This window comes from Manis javanica, chromosome 10 (genome assembly GCF_040802235.1).
Source record: "Manis javanica isolate MJ-LG chromosome 10, MJ_LKY, whole genome shotgun sequence".
Lineage (NCBI taxonomy): Eukaryota > Metazoa > Chordata > Mammalia > Pholidota > Manidae > Manis > Manis javanica.
In genome coordinates this window covers 49,490,607-49,513,237 of record NC_133165.1, presented here as the reverse complement: position 1 = coordinate 49,513,237, position 22,631 = coordinate 49,490,607, and the positions used below count along the sequence as shown (strand labels likewise).

Genomic DNA, 22,631 nt, shown 5'->3' with positions numbered 1-22,631 from the left:
AAACTTCTGCACATAGTAAGTGTGGGTTTATTATGTGGGAACAGAATAGGAAAGTAAAGCATCTTCCTTTGCTATGGATTAAAACAAACAAAACAAAGCAAACAAAACAGAAAACAAACCTCACTACAAAACTGGGCAATTAAGATGAGAGCTTGTTTAGTTTTAATGTAGAACTACTTCTAGTAATATTATTACATGTATGCAAGAAAAGCACATTGCTTCACGCGGGCCTAACACTCAGCATTCCTGGGAACACAGTGGCATCTCATCACACATCCAGGATAGGTTGGCATCTGAAGGCAAAAATCACACATACCTTTCATAACTTTTGAAACCCCCCCCAAGATTGCCCATGGAGCCTAGTACAGAGACACACTGTCTCTCACTAGGTCTGACACAGCCATTTTCTTCCTTCCAGAATTGGCAAATACTGGCATTTCTCCAGCTGAACATCAGCTTTGGTGGTTGTCCTCCATTGAGGGACCAAGTTATACCAGGAATACGTTTCTTTAAACACCAAAACATACAACTCACCAGGAGAGATGGGTCATTCTCACATTCACTCCTGGACATATATCCACAATATTTAACTTTTTTCCCCTTTTCTCTTATATTCCCCTAGTCAAGTACACTTAGGTGAATTTTTAACATGTGCACAGTGCCATTCCACAGTAGGCTCATCACAGACCACCAAGCATATGGCACAGAAGTCAACTAACAAGCCACCTATCTGCTTTATGGTCAGATCAATGTATGGAATGAGCTAGAATAGAATCCCTGAAGCCACCTGGACACTAACAGTCATGGAAGCACAGTGGGTCAATGTCACATTCCAAGTCCACTGAGACAGTACCAGACACAGAGGGGCTGATTTCTCTACGTAACATCTACTGCTGCCCTGAGGGAACAGCTCTGAACATACCTCTCCTTCTTCACCAAGTCCCCTTCCATCACCGCCATGCTGGCAGGTCGCTTCCTTTCCAGGGACCCCGAGTCAGAGTCATTTCCAGTTTGGGTTGAGTGATTGGAATTTGGGGTGACGAGAGGTACAAAAGCTTCTGATACATTAAATTCCACCTCTGCAAGGAGAAAAGAAACAAGTGTACAGGCATACCTCATTTTACTGCTCTTTGCGTCTCTGTGCTTCACAAATATTGTGCTTTTTACACATTGAACGTTGGTGGCAACCCGGTGTCAAGAAAGTCTATTGACATCATTTTTCCAACAGCATTTGCTCACTTTGTGTGTCTGTGTCACATTTTGGCAACTCTCACGAGATTTCCAACTTTTCCATTATTATTATATTTGTTACAGTGATTTGTGGTCAGTGATTATGAGCTGCTGAAAGCTCCGAGATGGTTAGCACTTTTTAGCAATAAAATATTTTTGAATTAGATGTGAATGTTGCATTTTAGACATAATGCTATTGCACACTTGACTGATTATAGGATAGTGTAAACATAACTCTTATGTGCTTTGGGTGATCAAAATATTCATTTGACTTGCTTTATTGTGACACTTGCTTTATTGCAGTGGTCTGGAACCAAACCTGAAATATCTCTGAGGTCTGCCTGGACAGGAGACGCACAGCACACAGGCGGAGAGAGCTTTCAAACACCCCACCAGGGCAGAAGCCTCTTTCTCCCATCCGCACACCCTCCCTGTTTCACAAGTGGAAGCCCCAGGCAATCCATCTTCTGAGAATGGTTTATCAAACCAGGGAAGGTAAAACAGGAAAGCTAGAGACAGGGGAGGAGGGATGACTCAGAGGATAAGTTGACACTGCTTTCCTTTTTGTAAAAAAAGAAATCATGAATTATGGCAGAGGACAATGAGCATGGATTACTTATTTGATTCATAAAAAAAATCAGAGATACTTACAGTTTGATACAAAATGCTACATCAATGCCATACTGCCTATAGCAGCTTTGTAAGGCTCCTTTTCTCAAAGGAAGTCTTAGGCAAATGCCAATATCCATTAATTTGTTGAGTAAGCTACACAAGTGAGGCATGGTTCTTTCTTTTTAAATTAAGGTATCATTGATAAACAATCTTATCAAAGTTTCATATGAACCTTGTGGTTTCAACATTCACCCATATCAAGTCCTCACCCTACCACTGCAGTCACTGTCTATCAGCATAGTAAGATTCTATAGTCATTACTTGTCTTCTCTGTACTGGACTGCCTTCCCCGTCACCTACCTATATTGTGATTGCTAATTATAGTGCCCTTTAATCACCTTCTCCCTCCCCACCCACCCTCCTCTTTGGTAGCCACTAGTCCCTTCTCAGAGTCTGTGCTTTGTTCCTTCCGTTTTGCTTTGTTTTTTTTACTCCACAAATGAGTAAAATCATTTGGTACTTGTCTTTCTTCACCTGGCTTATTTCACTGAGCATAATACCCTCTAGCTCCATCCAAGTTGTTGCAGATGGTAGGATTTGTTTTCTTCTTTGGCTGAATAATATTCCATTGTGTATATGTACATCTTTTTTATCCATTCATCTATTGATTGACACTTATCTTGGCTATTGTAAATAGTGCTGAGATATACATAGGGGTGTATATGTCTTTTTTTAAGCAGGGATCTTGTTTTCTTCAGGTAAATTACTAGGAGTGGAATTATTCGGTCAAATGGTATTTCTATTTTTAGTTTTCTGAGGAACCTCCATATTGCTTTCCACAACAGTTGAACTAATTTGCATTCCCACCAGCAGTGTAGAAGGGTTCCCCTTTCTCTGCATCCTTGCCAGCATTTGTAGAGGGGTGATTCTTGATGGTGGGAAGATAGTGGTAAAGAAAAGATGAGGGTGCTCTGACATCATGGAACTTATACTCCAGTGGATGTGACAAAGGGCTGCTCTGGGCAAAGGAAGTGAGGGAGAGCCAGACTCCCAACACTTGCCCAACCAGTACCCCCAAAGTGGGCCATGGAATCTCTGAGGATACCGGGATTGTAATAAAACACAATTTGAATATCTGTCACCGATAAGATGAAATCCTCATTCTCTGACACAGCCAACTCTGATCTTCACAAACTGGCCCCAGTCAACATTTCTGGCTCTGATACTTTTGCATAAAGCCAGCTATCTGCCTCGTGAAACAAAAAGCCTTCTTCTAAGTGGAAAGCTAATATTCAATGTCACCTCTTCTATAAAACAACCCCTGGCTCTTTGTGCCTAACATCTGAATTTGTCAAATCATTCTCCATCCACCTATCCTTCTAATTTGCCATAGTTTCTCTGCTTATGTGGCCTGCTTCTCCAGTGGCCAAATTCCTCCAGGGAAGACAGCATGTCTTACCAGCAAACATATGGCACCTAGTGGGTATTCAATATACATTAGTTGAATGAATGACTCTAGTGTTAAGTGAAAACAAAGTGGAAGACAAAAATAACACGGTTACCATTATGTTAAAATATGAATGCAAACATTCTAAAAAGCAATATGAAAAAGTAAAACCAATTATGCCATCATGAAGGGATTACTTATGTATTTCCTTCTTTTTTAAATTTTTTATTACTTATTTATTATTATTATCTTTTAAAATTTTTAAGGTATTATTGATATACACTGTTATAAAGGTTTCACATGAAAAAACAATGTGGTTACTTCATTTACCCATGTTATCAAGTTCCCACCCATACCCCAATGCAGTCACTGTCCATCAGTGTAGTAAGATGCCACAGATTCACTATTTGCCTTCTGTGCTACACTGTTTTCTCTGTGATCCCCCACACCATGTGTACTAAACATAATACCCTCATCCTTTTTTTTTTAATTAAAGGATTATTGATACATAGTCTTATGGTGATTTCAAATACGTAACACAGGATTTCAGCACTCACCCAGATTATCAAGTCCCCTCCAGTGCGGTCACTATACATCAACACAGTAAGATGTTACAGAGTCATTAACTGCATTCTCCGTGCTGTACTACTGTCCCTGTGACCAACCTGTATTGTGATTGGGAATTACATGCCTTTTAATCCCCTCTCCCTGACCCAGTCTGCCCAACCACTCCCCCCACTTGGTAACCACTAGTCCCTTCTTGATGTCTATGAGTCTTATGTATTTCCTTCTTTAAAAAGTTTTTTTATACTATTATACAATTACTGTGTGGCTCTGGCAGTCAGTGAAGTGGAAAGGCTAGTTACCTTCAGGGAAGAACCAGTCAGCGTGCTGGATGATGGGCTCAATCACGGCAACCACGTGGACGGATGTGGCTGCTGCCATTTCAGCTAGTGTTCTGCAAAGAAGTTCACAGAGTTAAAATACTTCCCCTAGGCAGCCTCTAGTTTCTGCAGATGGTATTGGGGTGATTCAATTATCTTTGAACAATAAAATATTCAAGTACAAATAGAAAAATGAGATCCACAAGGCCTGGTCCATGACTGAGGCAATGATCATCCAATAGGAAAATTACCCTGACTCAGCTGTCACTCCTTAGTCTGCACGGCAAGGGCTGAGCTAGAAAAATGGTATGTCAAAATGCTGGCTTTCAACTGGTTTGGAACAGGGTTGCATTTTCCCAATGCAACAGTATTGTCATGGTAGTTAGCTTCTAATCTCAAGATTACCACAGACCAATTTTGCCTTTAATATAACCAAGAGCTATGGAAAACGGTATAGAAATTCCTCAAAAAATTAAAAATATAAATACCATATGATGCAGTAATTCTACATCTGGGTGTTTACCCAAAGAAAATAAAAACACTAATTCAAAAATATTTATGCTCTCCTATTTTACTGCAGCATTATTTATAATAAAAACTAAGATATGGAAGCAATCTAAGTGTCTATCAATAGATAAGGCAGTGGCACATATATACAATAGAATATTACTCAGCCACAAAATCTTGCCATTCACAACAAGGTATGGTCATAGATGATAACTACACTTATTTTCATGAGCATTCTGTAAAGCACATTGTAAAATCACTATTGTCTACCTGAATTAATATACTGTATACCAACAATTTCAATCAAAATTTAAAAATAGATATATATAACCATGAGGATGCATTGTTTCACTGTGCCTCTTATTATATCAGAAAACCTGAGCATCCATATTTACACACATTATTAAGCTTGTTATATCTATGGACTGGCCCCAAGCTGTGTGTTCAGAAGCATGTTCAGAAGTTAGAAATATCCAAATACAGAGCTCAAAAGGAAGAAAATAAATAGGAAACATCCCTGCTGTCAAGGAGCTCACATTCCAATTCAGAGTCAGAATACCAAAAAGCATGCAAGCTGCAAAGGCCTGACATTTATTGAGCACCTTCCATGCTTCAGGGCTTCAGCTTTTTCTGCTCATGTAGTTTTTATAGCATGGGGACTGTTACTGAGGCTTGTTTTATAAATGGGACACCGAGTTCCCAAGAGGTTGGATCTCTGTCTGGCTGCCCCAAACCTGTCTCCTCTCATCATCCCTCTGACCTCTCTTCCCACCAGGAAGACCATGTTCACCCCAATTTCCAAACAAGCAGAAGTCTAACTCCTTTCAAATTCCAGCTTAAAATGTAAGCTCTGCCTGCAATCTAGCCTCCCTTCCCATTCATTCTTCCCTTCCACCCATCTGGATCCTGACCACTCCCATCTTAGAACCTGTTGGATTGTGAAGAACTGCCCATTCATGTTCTTCATCAAGTCTTCTTTTTGAGGACTGAAAATCTGTCTACTGATTTGCAAGACCGTTTTATGTTTCCCAGATATTTTTGGAGGAATTGCCTAATTTGTGAATTCCCATTTGTTTAAGGAGCTTTCTGACATATAGAAGTTTCTAGCTGTTATAGACTCAAATATATCATTTTTTAATGTGTAATTTGCACTGCTTTTATGTACAGAATTTTTTTTCTATACCAAAAGCTAGAAAATACTTACCTACTATATTTACGACATCACTTTTTATATTTAACTCTTTGATCTACCAGGAATTTATTTGCTATAGATTATAATGTATGTAAGTCACCTTTGCATATGTATTTATTTTTAATTTTGCCTTACGATATTGGATCTTGGCAAATAATCATATAAATACTTTCTGAAACAAGACTGGTCATACGTAAATGAATGAATTAATTAAAGATAGAAAGATTTGATTCAGAAAGTCACCCAGCTGACAGCAGTGCTCCAAGAATGCTGGCTAAATGGAAAGACCAACTTCAGAAGTGCATCCTACACTAAATATGTATCTTGAGTTATATTACTATTCTTCCCATCAGGTGGAAAGAAGTTAAAATAACAGTATAGGGGAAAGATTACTTACCCTTCATTTTTGGCCCACAGTAAGTTAGGGCCTAACACGATTGCAATGTTGCTGGGAGTCATTTTATTAATGTCACTGGTCTGAGCAAGCTTTGCAAGGAACTTGATTAAATATCTGCAGAACAAAAGAGAAAGTGGACAAGCACACCTTCTGAAATATCTGCAGGAATAGTTATCTTCCTGCCCAGGTGCTCAGTCCTGGATTGCTCAGGTGCTAAATGCAGTGTGACTAAATCAGAATCTGGCTCTGGTTAAGCATTTAAAAAATTCCCTGTATTCTTTGTTTCAGAGAATAGTAGTTTGGAGCTTAGAAGAGGAAAACAACTTAAATGTAAACTTCAGTGATTTGATGTCTACTTGCTATAAATTTCGAATCCATTTCTCCTTTATGCCTTATCTGTCTACCCCTAAATAAATTATGAGTGACAATGGGCTCAATATATTTTTAAAGCAAACATAATAAAAAAGTACATTAATATAGGTATACTGCTTAAAGGAAACTATATTTGAAATGCTTTATAATTATGAAGATATCTAACCATTTAGATATTACTCTCTTATGTACAAGTGTAGCACTATAAAAGTAAAAAATTAAGAACCCATCTATCTATCAATAAGGGTTGATTAAAGAAGTCAGAATATATCCTTACAGTGGAGTACCATACAACCATAAAAATTATTATGTATTAAATGGAATGATATGGAAACATTTTCAGGATGTATAGTAAGCAAAGAAGGCAAGGAGGAGAATGATGTACACAATCTAAACTACCATTTGAGATGTGTGAGAGAGAACTGTATGTATATACAAAGTGTATGTACATTTGATAGTGTATGCATCAACTCCTGCTGAAAGAATATACAAGAAATGGAAAACACTGGCTGTGTCTCAGGAGAAGAGATAGTTAGTTGGGGCATAGGAAGAGGACAGGAACTTTCACTGTACACCTTCTGAATTTTGAACGATGGCAATGTATTCACTATTTAAAAAAACAATCAGTAAAACTTAAAAAGAGCAAAAATAAACAAAATAAAATGCTAAAACTCAAAGTACCAAGAACTGTAGTTTGGTTTCCATTGAATACAGTAAAAGCATCTGCAACTCAAGATGGGTATGTTAAATGAATCAATAAGGGATATTATAAGTATTAACATACAAGTATTTAACTTAGTAAGAGAACCTAAGACTGAAATTGAAGTTCTAGTAACATGCAAGTAATTTTACCAGAAAAGTACCTGTTGTTTTGGACCAAGTCCTCTCCCTATGCTTCTTCAAAGTTACATTTTCAGTCAAAGGGAAGACAGAGATCGAATTCTAGAAATTTACTCCAAAGTTAAGTTTTCTTAAAAACATAGTTATTCCATAAAGTAATATGTAATCTCCATTACTTGAAAATTTGTTTAGTAGGATGATTTATGTTCTATTTAAATTATGTGCCATACATGAAAGATAGTACAGAAAGTACAAGTATTGATTAATATTTGCTTTTTACATAATGGACAATTTAGACTCCAAATCCAACAAAGTCAACCAAACTTGTCACTTTAATTTTTTCCCAATAGCTGCAGTGGTAAAACGATCCAGGTAACTTACCTATTAATGCCAGACACGATGCTATGCTTCAGATGCAACACAATAATACACATCAATTCCATTCCCAGCAAACCCAAGTTACTCTCCACAGCATTTTTTTAATGTGCCAAGCACGCCTAAATTAAATGGCCTTCCTGCTGCAAATTAAATCTTTCTTCATTCCAGAATCACTGCAGCTTGGTGACTTAGAATGCCAATCATACATACCTAAAGTTAACAAAATTTTGTGGTGGCAACTTCTGACACGTTCTCCATAAATCTTGAAGTTTTTTGTCTTGATCCTGCACACTAATAAAAGAAAATTATTCATAGCCATTTATTAAAACACATTATTAGTAATACCTGTGTTAGTATGCTACATTAACAATGCCTTCATTAAGAGAGAAATCACAGTTGGAAAAAAGCACAGATTTTGGAAATACGCACATTTGGAGTCAAACAACAACGAACCATGAACAGTTAGTGAACCTCACCAAGACTCACTCTCCTAATGCACCCAACTGGGGGCAAGAATGTTCATTCCACCAAGTGACTGTGAGGGTTTGGGACATAACCACATGGAACCACCCAGACCAACGCTTGGCACACAGAAGACAAGATACCGCTGGTGATCTGTCTAGGAAATGAGCATATTCAGGTACAGCTTGGTGAAGCCCAGATCTCTCGTCCCAAGTGCGGCCCAGCCACTAAGCTCCTAAGCCCCAGAGCCCCGGGTTTTCCCTGCGCTCAGTAATGCTCAAACGCTCCAGGCCCAGAAGCATCCCTTTTCTTCTGGGGAGCAAATAGACAAGCTATCCTGCTATAGTTTCAATGTGGATACTTTCACAGACACAGAAAAGGAAGACAAGCCCGCCCACCACCAGTAGTAAAGACTGCTGGGAGTTGCCTACACAATGTCTCAATAAAACATCCTCCATAACTGAGCCATTCCTGAGTATTACAGGTAGGAGTTAAAACACAATTATACCCTAGAGGCCTGTTGATGTGTCACCAGGATGGTATGGTGGCCCATGTGGACATTTCTCAAGTATAGAATCAAATCAATATACCAGTAGACAAATAACTGCTTTTAAAAGTTTATTCCCTTACAGGAACAAGTCTGGGAGTCTCAGAACAGAGAGAAGAGTCCAGGTGTAAAAGGAGTAGAGAAAACTACCCAAGAAAAAGCGATCCCAGAACTCTTGCCTACCCGGCCCTGATTGTGGGGTTCCATTGATTAAGCCTCATGAACATGGATACTTACAGCAGGCTGGGCCCTGCAGTAGGTTCCCAGGCTATGACCATGACTGAGAACTTACTCTCACTTTAAAAACCTCACCATCTACCAGGGACAAAGTCTCTCATTCCACAGCCACAGAGGAAAAGCTCAAACGCAAATGCCTAGTTAAAGTGACAAGAGATGGATCATCCCACTGAAGTACAGTTGACCCTTTAACAATGCAGGGGTTAGGGACACTGGCCCCCCACGCAGTTGAAATTATTAATATTCTCTTGAGTATGACAAGGGGTAAAGCTGAGAATCCGTGCATAACTCAAAACTCCCTCCAAAATTAACTGCTAATAGCCTGATGACCAGCCTGATGAGCCAGCCTGATAAACAATTCTGACTGACACATATCTTATATGTTATACATATCATATACTATATTCTTACAATAAAATAAGCTAGAAGAAAATGTTTTTTCTTAAATTGTTAGCAATCTTCAAGAATTTTCCCAATATATTTATTGAAAGAAATCCACATGTAAATGAATCCTGCACAGATCCAACCTGTGTTGTTCAAGGGTAAACTACACAACTGATCAGAGCAAATGGCTTCTTTTAATCATGGCCTATGTCACCCAGGTGACAGTGTCTGGAGATGGAGGACAAGGTAGGAGGGGAGGGGAGATGAGTGAGTCAGAACCATGAGGGACAAGGAGGACAGGCCGGCTGGCCAAAGAAAAGCCTCTAGAACTATTTGAACAAGGCTCCCCTGCTTAAAACCAACTACTCCTAGACAGACCGAAGTGGGGAGGGAGGGTAAGGGATAAAGAACAGAAGCACCATCTTTGGGTCAGATGGGTCAGGGTCTGAATTCCAACTCTGCCAATTACTTGCTATTACTCTGACCCTGCTCCTCCTCAAGCCTCAGTTTCCTCATTTGTGAAGTGAGGATAACAACATCTGCCTTTTAAGTCACCAATTATGATTACAGCAGAAAATGGGTATGAAGATTAGTACAGTACTTAGTACACAGTAAATGCTCAGTAAGCATTAACCATTATTACTAACAACATCAACATTCTATCACTGCCCAGATGAGTTTCCACACAGCTCAACAAGAACACACTGCCATGGGCCAGGATGACACCTATCCCCAGTCATGGGGCTTTCTTCAACATAAAAGGGGTTTCTAATGAGGCAGTCCATTAATGCAGGTACCACTTAATGTCTCCAGCCACATAATCACACAAACTGAAGCCAATGTGTAAGTGGTGACCTTCCCTCTCTAATATTAATACTCAATATTTTTACCCTGAACTTAAGAACTCAGGTACATGTTACTTAACACATATGCTATTTGTGTGTTTTTTTATGATCCCCAAAAGTAAGATGATTTACAAATGGAAAACAATGTTATATCATTTCCTTTAACTCTTAAAACTCAGTGCTTAAACCTACCTTGCAACTTGTGTCCATTCTTCATACAGATTAAAAGTCATCAGGGGTTCAGGCAGTTCCCGTAAATAGGACTTTAAAGCACCTGAAATTATTAACACTCTCTTTTAAGTCTGATAAGTGGTAAGACTGGGAATTTCGGGACATATTATTTTGCAAATTGAAATTATCTCAGACACAATCTTCCAAGATATAGAGAACAAACTATGAATTGGCAAGAGTGGCTAGGGAATGAAATGCTCCTAAAACAAATGCTGTCTCTTGCAAGATATATATATTGAGAGATCAACAGAAAATAAAATTAGCTTCAAAATCATCTTCTTAATAGATGTCATTTCCCCAGGCAGATCGAGGTTTTGAAGGTGAAAAGGGAAGAAAATATAAGCAGGTCTCCAAATACTTGGATCATAAACTACATTTTTTACTCAGTAATCAGAAGGAAAAAAACAGGAATAGAAGAGATGTGTGTGTGTGTGTGTGTGTGTGTGTACACCCTTTTACAGTTTTATTTTTGTCATTTCAGTTTTGTCACTTAAACCTGAAAGGAGAGTTGGACTTTTAACTGCTGAGCTGTCTGAGATAAGACTTCCCCACCCCTAGGAGGGGGACCCCTTGGAGCTTACCCGCTACAGCGTGGGGGTCTGAACAGAACTCATCCAGGTGAGAAGTAGAACAGTCTAACGCAGCTTTCAGTTTCTTTAGCTTGGAGGCCCCAGCCCCAATTCGGAAAAGCCCCTAAAGACAATGAAAAGCCATTAGTATCAAGCTCAAGGTGTGAGCTATACACTGAGTGTCCGTATGTGGTGGAAGAGCCCTCTGCCCTGCACCGACTCCAGCACACCTTGTCTCGGAGCACAGCAACGTGGGCTGCCCTGCAGGGCTGCAGAGGGCTGGGACAAGGCAGGGGCAGAGTGACAGGCTGGCCAGCATTTAATGAATCGTCCAAGCCCCATTGCAAAAATATCCATGCCCCTTAGAAGTCTACTTAGAAGCTGTATTTTATACTTATACAAGGTTAATTATTATAGATTTTTTTAAACTTAGGAATATATATTTTTTAAATTGACATCTCAGGAACAATTGCCAGATGAGGTTATGGGTCACTTTCACTGCCCTGAATGTTAAATGTTACTTAGAAAAAGGACAGAAAACACATGAAGGCTCAACCAAGAGGCAGGACTTTGAAGACCCTGGACTAGGAGTTATAAGACTTGGGTTTTAAGGAAAATTAATCTAGACAGGGCTTCCCAGCCTCAGCAGTGCTGGCATTTGGGCCAGGTATTTCTTGTTCCAGGGGCCATCCTCGGTACTGCAGGATGTTGACCAGAAGCCCTGGTCTCTACCCGCCAGATGCCAGTAGCAACTCCTCCCTGCGCATCCCACCCCCACCCCAAGTTGTGACAATCAAAAATGTCTCCAGACTTTAAAGGTCTCCTGAAGGGGAAAAAATTGGCCCTGGATGAGAGTGCTGATCTAGGCTAGCAGAAGCTGGGGTCACATCGTGGGGGTGGGGAGAAGTAACTGGAAGTAAACACGGGAGGGCTTCTGGGTTATCTGGGTGATGATCACAGGCCAGCTCAGTTCGTGAAAATTTACCAAGCTGTTCACTTATGATACGTACACTTTTCTGTGTGTAAATTCTGCTTCAGTGAAAGGTTTTTAAAAGGATCAAAAAGACTTGTGTTTTGCTTCTGGCTCCACCCCAGTGTGAACTCTGCGCTGCACTCCTTGTCTACACAGGAGAAATGAGACCTGGCGGGCTTGGTGCACAGGTGTTTCTTGGGTAAAGATTCCATACAATAAAGTATGTAAATGCCCCCTCAAAATTGCACAGTACTACAAAAACGTAAGATTCTTGCTATAAAAAACTAAAGTTCACAGAAGCTCTGGTCCATTAGTGCATCATAAAATTCATTTTCATGTGTCACAACCAGAGTCTACAATGAAACGATCATATGACACACAAAAAAGTCCAAGTGTGCTCTCAGTAGGGAAGGGAAATATTATTCCATGAAGCCTGTTTCACTTACGGTGCGCCTACACTAGATGTAATGTATAGGGTCTCAGTTAAACTTTAAAATGTGGGTCACAGTAACAGAAGTTCGAAAGCCACTGGACTTCACGGTTCCAACAGTGGCTATGTGAGAAAGAAGGGTGCTGTGGGCACGGAGACTTGGCATGCAGGACCCTAAGGCCCCCTCACCTCCTCCTTCATGCCTGTCCCCAGCAGCAGCATGACACAGGCTTCAATGGGAAGTGCAATCTCACGCCCACTCCGCTTCAGGTGTTCTTCCAAAGGAGTCCCGAAGGCTGGCTTTTCCGCCCACTTATCTAGAGCAGCAAGCCACTCAGTAAGACACCCAACAACCTCATGGCATCACGGTTATTTTCTCCCCAAACTACCACAAGGAATTTTTTTAGCAGGCTGGTAGAGTTGAAGCTTTGGAAAAAGGGAAAACATCTGTTTGATTTGCTTTTGTTATTTACCATTTAACAGAGCAAAAATATATGCGAAGCTAGGAGGTTACTCGCAGCACAGAAGCCATGTTCATGCCTATGTGGCACCCAAGGTGAGTTGCCCCTAGATGTTGCAATGACACTCCTGCCCCCAGCATCCCGCCCTCATTACCAAGGACAGGAGGGTTGCTTCACACTAAAACCAAGGATTCATGAGTGCAGTGTTTTCACTGAAATTATTCTAGCTAGCAGAGCAGCACTGGCCTCCCACCTAGAGGACAAGAAATAGACTCCTTCAGTGTGAAAAAAGGAAAAAATTCCTTAAAATCTTAAACATAAGCCAAGTATCGTCATACAAGACTGGAGATGGTCAATGTGAACTTATTAAATGCAACATCTCTGTGACACGCAGTGCTTCCAAATCTGTATATGTACCCCCAAACAAGTCAAGAAAATGCTGAGTAGGAAAGAATGCAGTATCTGTGGTCCCATAGCAGCATAGGGGAAGGCTGTGCTGACAGCAGTAAAGCAATATTTTATATTATTTTTTGGGTCATATACTCACTCTGCTTCATTCCACAAAGGATTTGAGGCAGCTCAGCAGAAATACAACAGTGAAGCAGTAAAACAGAAACAGGAATTTGGACAATGGATGCATTAAATTAAAATAAGGAGTATTTGGGTTGGGTTTGGCCTGCCTGTGGGAGCTGCAGAGATCGAGAAGCACACAAAGCTAAAGAGGGAAAACTAATTGGTTGAAAAATGCTCCACTGAGGAACACTTAATTTTTCCCCAGAGACAGGCAGGGTGTCACATCCTTCTCAGCACCATTCACACACAGCTGTTCTTTAGCAGCTTTGCTGTTTAAATCTTGGATTCTGAGCAGGTGATACTCTAGTGTGTCCTTTTACACACTCCCCTGGTCAGAGCAGGAACAGGGCCATCACTTGATCTGCACGAAGGGTAGGGATGTCAAGTCCCACAAACCCACATCCTGAGAGCCTGTGAAAGTTACCAATGGATGGAAAGAGCAAGTGGGTAGAGGCTGAAGGAAGGGGTGAGGGAAAGTGAGGTGGTGGATGAAAGCAAGGAGCAGGCCACTCTCAGAACTGTCAGGCGCCCTCCTCACCTTGGCCAGGCCCCTGGCCAGTGTAATTCCTAATAGAAAATACCTCTGGGGATTTTGCCCTTCTCGGAAGACAGAGCTCTGCAGAGGTCCTCTCAGAGGCCAAATCTTACCTTGAATACTCTGTCCCTTTTATCTAAAGAATGATTCTGAAAAGAGGCAGACAATGGCCACATGACCCTTCCCACGGGGATACATCAGTCACCCAGGGGAGTTCTGCACACGCACCTGCCATCACCTCCACCACATTCCTGGTGCTGAGAGTCAGGCGGGATCCAAACCCCCGCTGAACTTTCCAGTACACACTGAATGGTGTGCCCCCCACCCCCTGCCTCAGTGTCACGTGGGCAGAGGGCAAATGGGAGAACCACTGACCCAGAGACAACTGCCGAGGCAGACTCCACCCAAGGTGCTGGCCTCTCAAACAACAGACCTACTAGGTGCCAGGCACTGCGGCGGGTACCCAGAGGCACACAGACGCCCCACTCTCGGGGTGAGAGCAATCTAATCGTGAGGAAAATACAGACATACATGTAAACACGACAGTAATTAACAAGACAGGACATGTTTGCTAAGTCAGAGCAAAAAATGGTGTAGACAAGGGTCGCAAATGCCATTGTCCACAGGGGCCAGACAGGCTCCTCAGGCGCTCACCAGCCAAGGGGGCATGTGGCCCACTATGGGCAGCAGCTGCTCCTCAGCACCAGACCACTGCTGCCATGGGGGAGGCAGGTCTGGTGCCACCAGGCTTTCTGAACTTTCAGGAAAAGCCAGAAATCAGGACTGCTATGTCAAAGAGTCTGGTTTTTAAGCTGGTTAAAAAGATTTTTTTAAATGAGACATGGCTGTTTGCGACTTCTGGTGTAGACCATAAATGCTAGAGCAGTTCAAGAGGCAAAGTGTTCACTGTCAACTTCAGTTGACAGAGAAGGCTTCTCAAGAGAGGGGCTTGAAGGGTTCTTAGAGGACAGACAGGAGTGAAACACACCAGGAAGACTGAGGCTGAGAAGAGTCGGGGACCCTGAGTGTCAGAATTCACAGTTTACTCCACAGCTGGGGCAAAAGGTGGTGAGGACATGGGGTGGACCGCGACAGCAGGAAGCTAGAGGAAGGCACAGCAGCGGGTATAATGGGCAGACCTGGTGACAGAGCGTGAGAAGGGAAGAAGACAGCTCCGAGGTCTCAAACCCGGATGGTCTGGAGGAAAATGTACCTGGGAGGCGAGGCCAGCTGGTGCAGGGGAAGCTCAGCTTGCCTTCTGAGATGCAGTGGGTTTCAGGTGACAGCCAGTCCTCAGAGGGAACTGACACAGAGGAGGACGCCAGGACTGAGGCACAGGGGAGACTGAGGCTGTCAAATGAGGGGTTCAGGCAGAAAGTGGAGACAAGCGGGGGGAAAACACAGGAGCAAGGGCTGGACCTCAGAAAGGCTGACTCTTGGGGTGGGAACAAAAATGGAGAAAACACAGCCCTAACAATGAAAGGAAACAATCAAGTGATATGAGGGCAAAAATTTAAACAAGGAAGAGATGCCCCAAGGCATGTCAAATGCCAAGATGCGACAATTAAGAGGCCGTCGGTCCACTAGAAATTGGAATATTTTTTATTTTTAATAGCAGTGATTGGAACTAGAAGCCAGACTGTGAAGTGCGATGGGAAATGAGTCATTCAAAGAGCCTACCAGAAAAATAGAGGAGGAGATTAAATGGGACACCATGCTGACCACAGGCAGGTAACCAGCTGGCCATGAGTATGAGTTCAGGGTGTGCAAGGGCACAGGAGGCAGAGGGGTCACGTGTGTTTAATTTTTTAAAATCGTAACAACCCTCTGAGTCTTCTGAGAACAGAGAATGAAAAGGAAGAGGAAGACAGCACCAAGATGAGAGGCAGACATAAGGACAGGCAGAGGTGGACAGGGTTGAATTTCAAGGCTCAGGTGAGGGCAGCTGCCTTAGAAAGAGAGATGCATCATATTTTCTTCACTGGATTTCCTCCCCAAGCACCAGCTTTCCTTGTTCCATCCTAGACCTCTTCCCTGCCCCCTTCCAGTTCCTCATAACTTTCTGATATATTTCTCTAGGGAAATATATCAACAGCCTTGGGAAGAGAATAGAATGAGAGTTAAAAAAAGAAAAAGGACTGCTAACAAAATCCAGTCTTTCTTTCATGCTTGTTAGTCACCTCTTTCACCTCTGAAACACCTCTTTAAGACTTTAAGCCACTTAAAGGCTAAGATGATGATGTTTACTATTTGGTTCTAGGCAGGGCCCAGCACGCAGTAGGTATCCCATGAATGCATGCTCTCAATGCTCTGAACTTGCCCAGCATGAGTCTGCCTCTTGCAGGACTGAATGTTCTCCAGCAGCTTTATTCCTCTGCATGGTGACTCAACCTCGTCATTGACAAGCCAGGAAACTGGATCACTTAGGAAAAGAAAGCAAGGGCAGCTCATCCTACAAGGAGTCGCTGAGTAAATCAGACACAGGGCACTCGCAATACTGAACATCTGGCTATGTGATCAGTCAAGATACTGAATTTTCTAATTCTGTTATCCAGAATCTTTGAGGCAAAGCCAGAACCTATCAAGACCTTCTTAAGCTGAGGGGAGAAGAGGCATTCTTGAGGGTGCCGGTGTGCGTGCACATCCATGAGCCTGCCCCCCACCCTCCGCCCCCAACAACACACACTTGCTCACGCTCTGTCACAATCAGAGTCACCCCACTCAGCACCTGGCTTGATCCTCTTCAAGACCAATGGTTCTGCAGGGGGAACCTGAGCTCCAAATGTTGGGTCTGAACCACAAGCAAAATAGTGTAATAGGCCTAAAGAAGACGGAGCAATTTTCTGCCTCTGTTTATGATCCCTGTTGGCAGATGCTCTGATGGCAAATCAGAGCAAATGAGAATCAAAGCTTTTAGTGTTCACTTAAAACTAAACATCCAGGGAAAATTCAGTTCACTCATGACTGGTGAGTCAAACTGCAGTGTGTTTGAGGATGGCAGGCAAAATATGAATGCTGGTAAGAGTAAGAGCCTTGTATACAAGACAAGGAAGAGGCCTGAAAGAAGTGGTCATGGGCTTACGATTCAGTGCCTGATGATGGGGGATCAAGAACTGGGCCTCTAAAATTTCTTCTGGAAACTCCAAAATATTTTCCCTAGAATATATGCTCTTGGAGTCAAAGGGCCAGAATTAAGCCCTGTGAAACAAATAACTGATTTGGAATAGGATAACTAGAGGTTAGAGTTTTGCGCCTATTTAGAAGACAGAAAAACATACAGGCACTCTCCTGAAGGGTCCAGCTTTCTCTTCAACTGAAGATTTCAGAAGAACTGCATACATTCCATTAGTATGTTAATTTGCATTTGGAAGAAATTATAGAGAATGCAGCCAGGAGAGATGAAATTATGCTGGGAAATAGTACTCTCCTAGGCAGAGACAGCTTTATCCAAAGGAAATGCATGCAAAGGAGTCAGGGTGAAGAACAGAGGGAGAGGTGGCAGACGGCAAGGAGAGGCATCAGCCAGCACGCAGGTTACATTACCTTGATGGGCTCGCATTTCGGGAAGGGCCTTTTCTAAGACTGCTAATGCCTTTCTATGGTAATCTGCTTGGGCTTCTAATAACTGAGAACAGACCCACATTCAAAAACAAAAGTAACGTTAGCATTGGATGGACACACACACAATGGCTGAGCAAAACCAAAAATGAAATATTTTGCAAAAAAGCTGAAATGACTCAACTTTTTACAATGTTTTAATATTTTGTCAAGGCAAAGTGCTTACCGTAACAAAGAATTTGCCGTACTCCCCTTCTTTGGCCATGAAGTTGTACATATCTGCTGCAAGTTGATCCTGGGTAAGTGGAAAAGAAGGTTTGTCACTGAAGAAAGAAGAGGTGAAAGAAAATGGCACCGGGGAATTAGTCTCCATGAGCTCCTAGGACAAAATGTGGTGGAAACAGCCCCAGGCTGAATGTCCACCAACTGGGTACACAGCCATACACTAGGACATCAGAAAGAACAGGAGCTTATGGAACAACGTGGAAAGATCTCCAAGATACAGTGCTAACAAACCTTGTGAACAAGTGAAGTACAGAGCTCTATTTACAGTAATGTTACCATCTAGGTAAAAATGGAAAGGAAAAAAGTCACATTTTTTATTGCCATATTTGTAAAAAATCATCTCTTGAAGAAAAAACAAGAAATTAGGAATGGTGATTACCTGCTGGCAGTGAGGAAATAAGGCAGGAGGAGGACAGGGGTGGAAGAAAGACTTCACTTACATTGCTTTATACTTTTGATATTTGAACTAATTGAAATGAATTACATAAAAATTAAATAATTCATTTTAAAGTGATAGATTAGGCAATTGGACACATTTTCAATTTGCATATATACATGAGAATATATATATATATATATATATATATATATTTTAATGAACTGCCTTGTTTTCAGCATCAAGGTGTTCAAATTAACACAAAGGCCCTCTCATTTATGAACAAACCTGGAAATGCTAATTAGGAGTAACAAACAACCTTTTAGAATAACAGGGAAAGTAACCAAGTAAACTCATGGAGTCTCACCCTCACCCCCCAAAATAGAGAGAAGAGAGAGGGAAAGAAGAGAAAGAAAAAGAGGAGGATAAAGAAAGACAAAGAGAGAAGAGAAGGGAAAGAAAAAGCCAGGCATAAGCAGAAGTTGGGTGTGGCCTGCGGTGAGTCTGCTGATCTCAGTTGCCAAGGTGTCCCAGTCTGGCAGTCACATGGGACGAGGGGACAGACTGCAAAGCCTCAGGCTGGTGAGATGAGGAACTGTACCCAAGGCAGGGACACACACAACACACAGAAAGCTACGGTTCCACAGATACTTAGTACACCCTCAATGAAAGGGTGGGTTAGAGAACATTTGCTCAGCAGCACATGGAAATAATCGAGAGTATGTCTGTTCTGCACTGGGCTCTGGGTCTGGGAAAGAACAAAACATTTCCCCGAGACTTCACAAACATAGACCTGCTTTCATGAAGGTTTGACATCTGAGTTTATTAGTCTATGTCAGGAATCCTCAAACTGAGAAAGTTTAGTTAAAAATGGCTCCAACTGGGGGGCAGAGCCAGGATGGCAGTGTGAGTAGAGCACTGGAAATCTTGTCCCAAAAACACATAGAGCTATGAAAATATAACAAAGAAAAATCTTCCTAAAACAGAGACCAGAGGACACAGGACAACATCCAGACCACATCCACACCTGCAAGAACCCAGCGCATTGTGAAGGGGGTAAGATACAAGCCCCGGCACGGCGGGACCTGAGCACCCCACCCCCCGGCTCCCGGCGGGTAGAAAGAAACTGGAGTGGTTTTTTTTTTTGGTGAGTGCTTTTTGGAAGCCTTAAAGGGACAGGGACCCCGTTGCTAGGGAGGCAGGGTGGCAGAACTGGTGAGCGGGTGCCTGGGACCGGCGCCTGAGGACAAAGAATATCGTGCATTTTTCCCTACGGGACCGGTGGGCGGGTGCCTGAGACCGGCGCCTGAGGACGGAGGAAATCGCACGTTTTTCCCCTTTTTTTTTCTCTTTTTGGCGAGTGCTTTTTGGAAGCCTTAAAGGGACAGGGACCCTGGTGCTAGGGAGGCAGAGCAGCAGGACTGGTGAGCGGGTGGCTGGGACTGGCGCCTGAGGACAAAGAATATCCCACGTTTTCCCTGCGGGACCGGAGGGCGGGTGCCTGAGACCAGCGCCTGAGATGGAGGAAATCGCGCGTTTTTCCCCCTTTCTTTTCTCTTTTTGGAAGCCTTAAAGGGACAGGGACCCTGGTGCTAGGGATGCAGAGCAGCAGGACCGGTGAGTGGGTGCCTGGGACCGGCGCCTGAGGACAAAGAATATCGTGCGTTTTTCCCTGCGGGACCAGAGGGCGGGTGCCTGAGACCGGCACCTGAGGACGGAGGAAATCGCGTGTTTTTCCCCCTTTCTTTTCTCTTTTTGGCGAGTGCTTTTTGGAAGCCTTAAAGGGACAGGGACCCCGTTGCAAGGGAGGCAGGGCGGCGGGACTGGTGAGCGGGTGCCTGGGACCGGCGCCTGAGGACAAAGAATATCGTGCGTTTTTCCCTGCGGGACCGGTGGGCGGATGCCTGAGACCGGCACCTGAGGACGGAGGAAATCGCGCGTTTTTCCCCCTTTCTTTTCTCTTTTTGGCGAGTGCTTTTTGGAAGCCTTAAAGGGACAGGGACCCCGTTGCAAGGGAGGCAGGGCGGCGGGACTGGTGAGCGGGTGCCTGGGACCGGCGCCTGAGGACAAAGAATATCACGCGTTTTTCCCTGCGGGACTGGTGGGCAGGTGCTTTTAGGAAGTCTTGAAGGGACAGGGACCCTGGTGCTAGGGAGGCTGGGCAGCAGGACCAGTGAGCGGGTGCCTGGGACTGGCGCCTGAGGACAAAAAAAAAATCGCGTGTTTTTTCCTTTTTTTTTTTTTCTGTTCCCTCTCTCATTGTTGCTGTTGTTGTTTTGGTTTGGAGAGTGCTTTTTGGAAGTCTTAAAGGGGCAGGACAGGTCACTTAGACCAGAGGCAGGGAATCTGGGGATCTCTGGGCACTCTAACCCCCTGGGCAGCAGGGAGCACAGAGGCCCCTTACGGAGATAAATAGCATCCCGGCCGCTCCCCCTCCAACGGGGCTCCACCATTTTGGAGGAGCAGCCCCAGCCAGGCCACACCCACGGCAACAGCAGAGATAAACCCCATAGCAACCGGGCAGGAAGCAGAAGCCCTGTCTGCGCACAGCTGCGCAGCACAAGCCACTAGAGGTCACTATTCTCCCAGGAGAGGAAGGCCACAAACCAACAAGAAGGGAAGCTCTTCCAGCGGTCACTTGTACCAGCTCTGCAAACTATCTCTATCACCATGAAAAGGCAAAACTACAGGCAGACAAAGATCACAGAGACAACACCTGAGAAGGAGACAGACCTAACCAGTCCTCCTGAAAAGGAATTCTAAATAAAAATCATGAACATCCTGACAGAGATGCAAAGAAAAATGCAAGAGCATGAGATGCAGAGAAAAATGCAAGAGCAGTGGGATGAAGTCCGGAGGGAGATCACAGGTGTCAGGAAGGAGATCACAGAAGTGAAACAATCCCTGGAAGGATTTATATGCAGAATGGATAAGATGCAAGAGGCCATTGAAGGAATAGAAGCCAGAGAACAGGAACGTATAGAAGCTGACATAGAGAGAGATAAAAGGATCTCCAGGAATGAAACAACACTAAGAGAACTATGTGACCAATCCAAAAGGAATAATATTCGTATTATAGGGATACCAGAAGAAGAAGAAAGAGGAAAAGGGATAGAAAGTCTCTTTGAAGAAATAATTGCTGAAAACTTCCCAAAACTGGGGGAGGAAATAATCGAACAAACCATGGAATTACACAGAACCCCCAACAGAAAGGATCCAAGGAGGACAACACCAAGACACATAGTAATTAAAATGGCAAGGATCAAGGAAAAGGAGTTTTAAAGGCAGCTAGAGAGAAAAAGGTCACCTATAAAGGAAAACCATCAGGCTAACATCAGACTTCTTGACAGAAACCCTACAGGCCAGAAGAGAATGGCATGATATACTTAATGCAATGAAACACAAGGGCCTTGAACCAAGGATACTGTATCCAGCACGACTATCATTTAAATATGACGGCGGTATTAAGCAATTCCCAGACAAGCAAAAGCTGAGGAAATTTGCTTCCCAAAAACCACCTCTACAGGGCATCATACAGGGACTGCTCTAGATGGGAGCACTCCTAAAAAGAGCACAGAACAAAACACACAACATATGAAGAATGGAGGAGGAGGAATAAGAAGGGAGAGAAGAAAAGAATCTCCAGACAGTGTATATAACAGCTCAATAAGCGAGCTAAGTTAGGCAGTAAGATACTAAAGAAGCTAACCTTGAACCTTTGGTAACCATGAATCAAAAGCCTGCAATAGCAATAAGTACATATCTCTCAATAGTCACCCTAAATGTAAATGGACTTAATGCACCAATCAAAAGACACAGAGTAATAGAATGGATAAAAAAGCAAGACCCATCTATATGCTGCTTACAAGAAACTCACCTTAAACCCAAAGACAAGAATAGACTAGAAGTCAAGGGATGGAAAAACATATTTCAGGCAAACAACAGTGAGAAGAAAGCAGGGGTTGCAGTACTAATATCAGACAAAATAGACTTCAAAACAAAGAAAGTAACAAGAGACAGAGAAGGATACTACATAATGAAAAAGGGCTCAGTCCAACAAGAGGATATTACCATTCTAAATATATATACACCCAATACAGGAGCACCAGCATATGTGAAGCAAATACTAACAGAACTAAAGAGGGAAATAGACTGCAATGCATTCATTTTAGGAGACTTCAACACACCACTCACCCCAAAGGATAGATCCATCGGTCAGAAAATAAGTAAGGACACACAGGCACTGAACAACACACTAGAACAGATGGACCTAATAGACATCTATAGAACTCTACATCCAAAAGCA

The 22,631-nt window shown here is 42.8% G+C and overlaps 1 protein-coding gene across 11 annotated transcripts in view; it reads right to left on the bottom strand.

Annotated features, from left to right (window-relative positions):
* ARHGAP17 (Rho GTPase activating protein 17) overlaps nt 1-22,631 on the bottom strand; it is a 111,177-nt gene that overhangs the window by 17,623 nt on the left and 70,923 nt on the right. For all 11 annotated transcript variants that reach the window (XR_012122255.1, XM_073215386.1, XM_073215391.1 and 8 more), the window contains 9 exons: nt 17,891-17,959; nt 17,650-17,731; nt 12,727-12,854; nt 11,147-11,258; nt 10,527-10,608; nt 8,070-8,150; nt 6,270-6,383; nt 4,156-4,247; nt 923-1,079 (listed from right to left, as the gene is read on the bottom strand). Coding sequence is in view for 10 of the 11 variants with exons in the window: in XM_073215386.1 (XP_073071487.1) it covers nt 923-1,079; nt 4,156-4,247; nt 6,270-6,383; nt 8,070-8,150; nt 10,527-10,608; nt 11,147-11,258; nt 12,727-12,854; nt 17,650-17,731; nt 17,891-17,959 (917 nt within the window). In the remaining variant the exon portion in view is untranslated. The remainder of the gene's footprint in view (nt 1-922; nt 1,080-4,155; nt 4,248-6,269; nt 6,384-8,069; nt 8,151-10,526; nt 10,609-11,146; nt 11,259-12,726; nt 12,855-17,649; nt 17,732-17,890; nt 17,960-22,631) is intronic.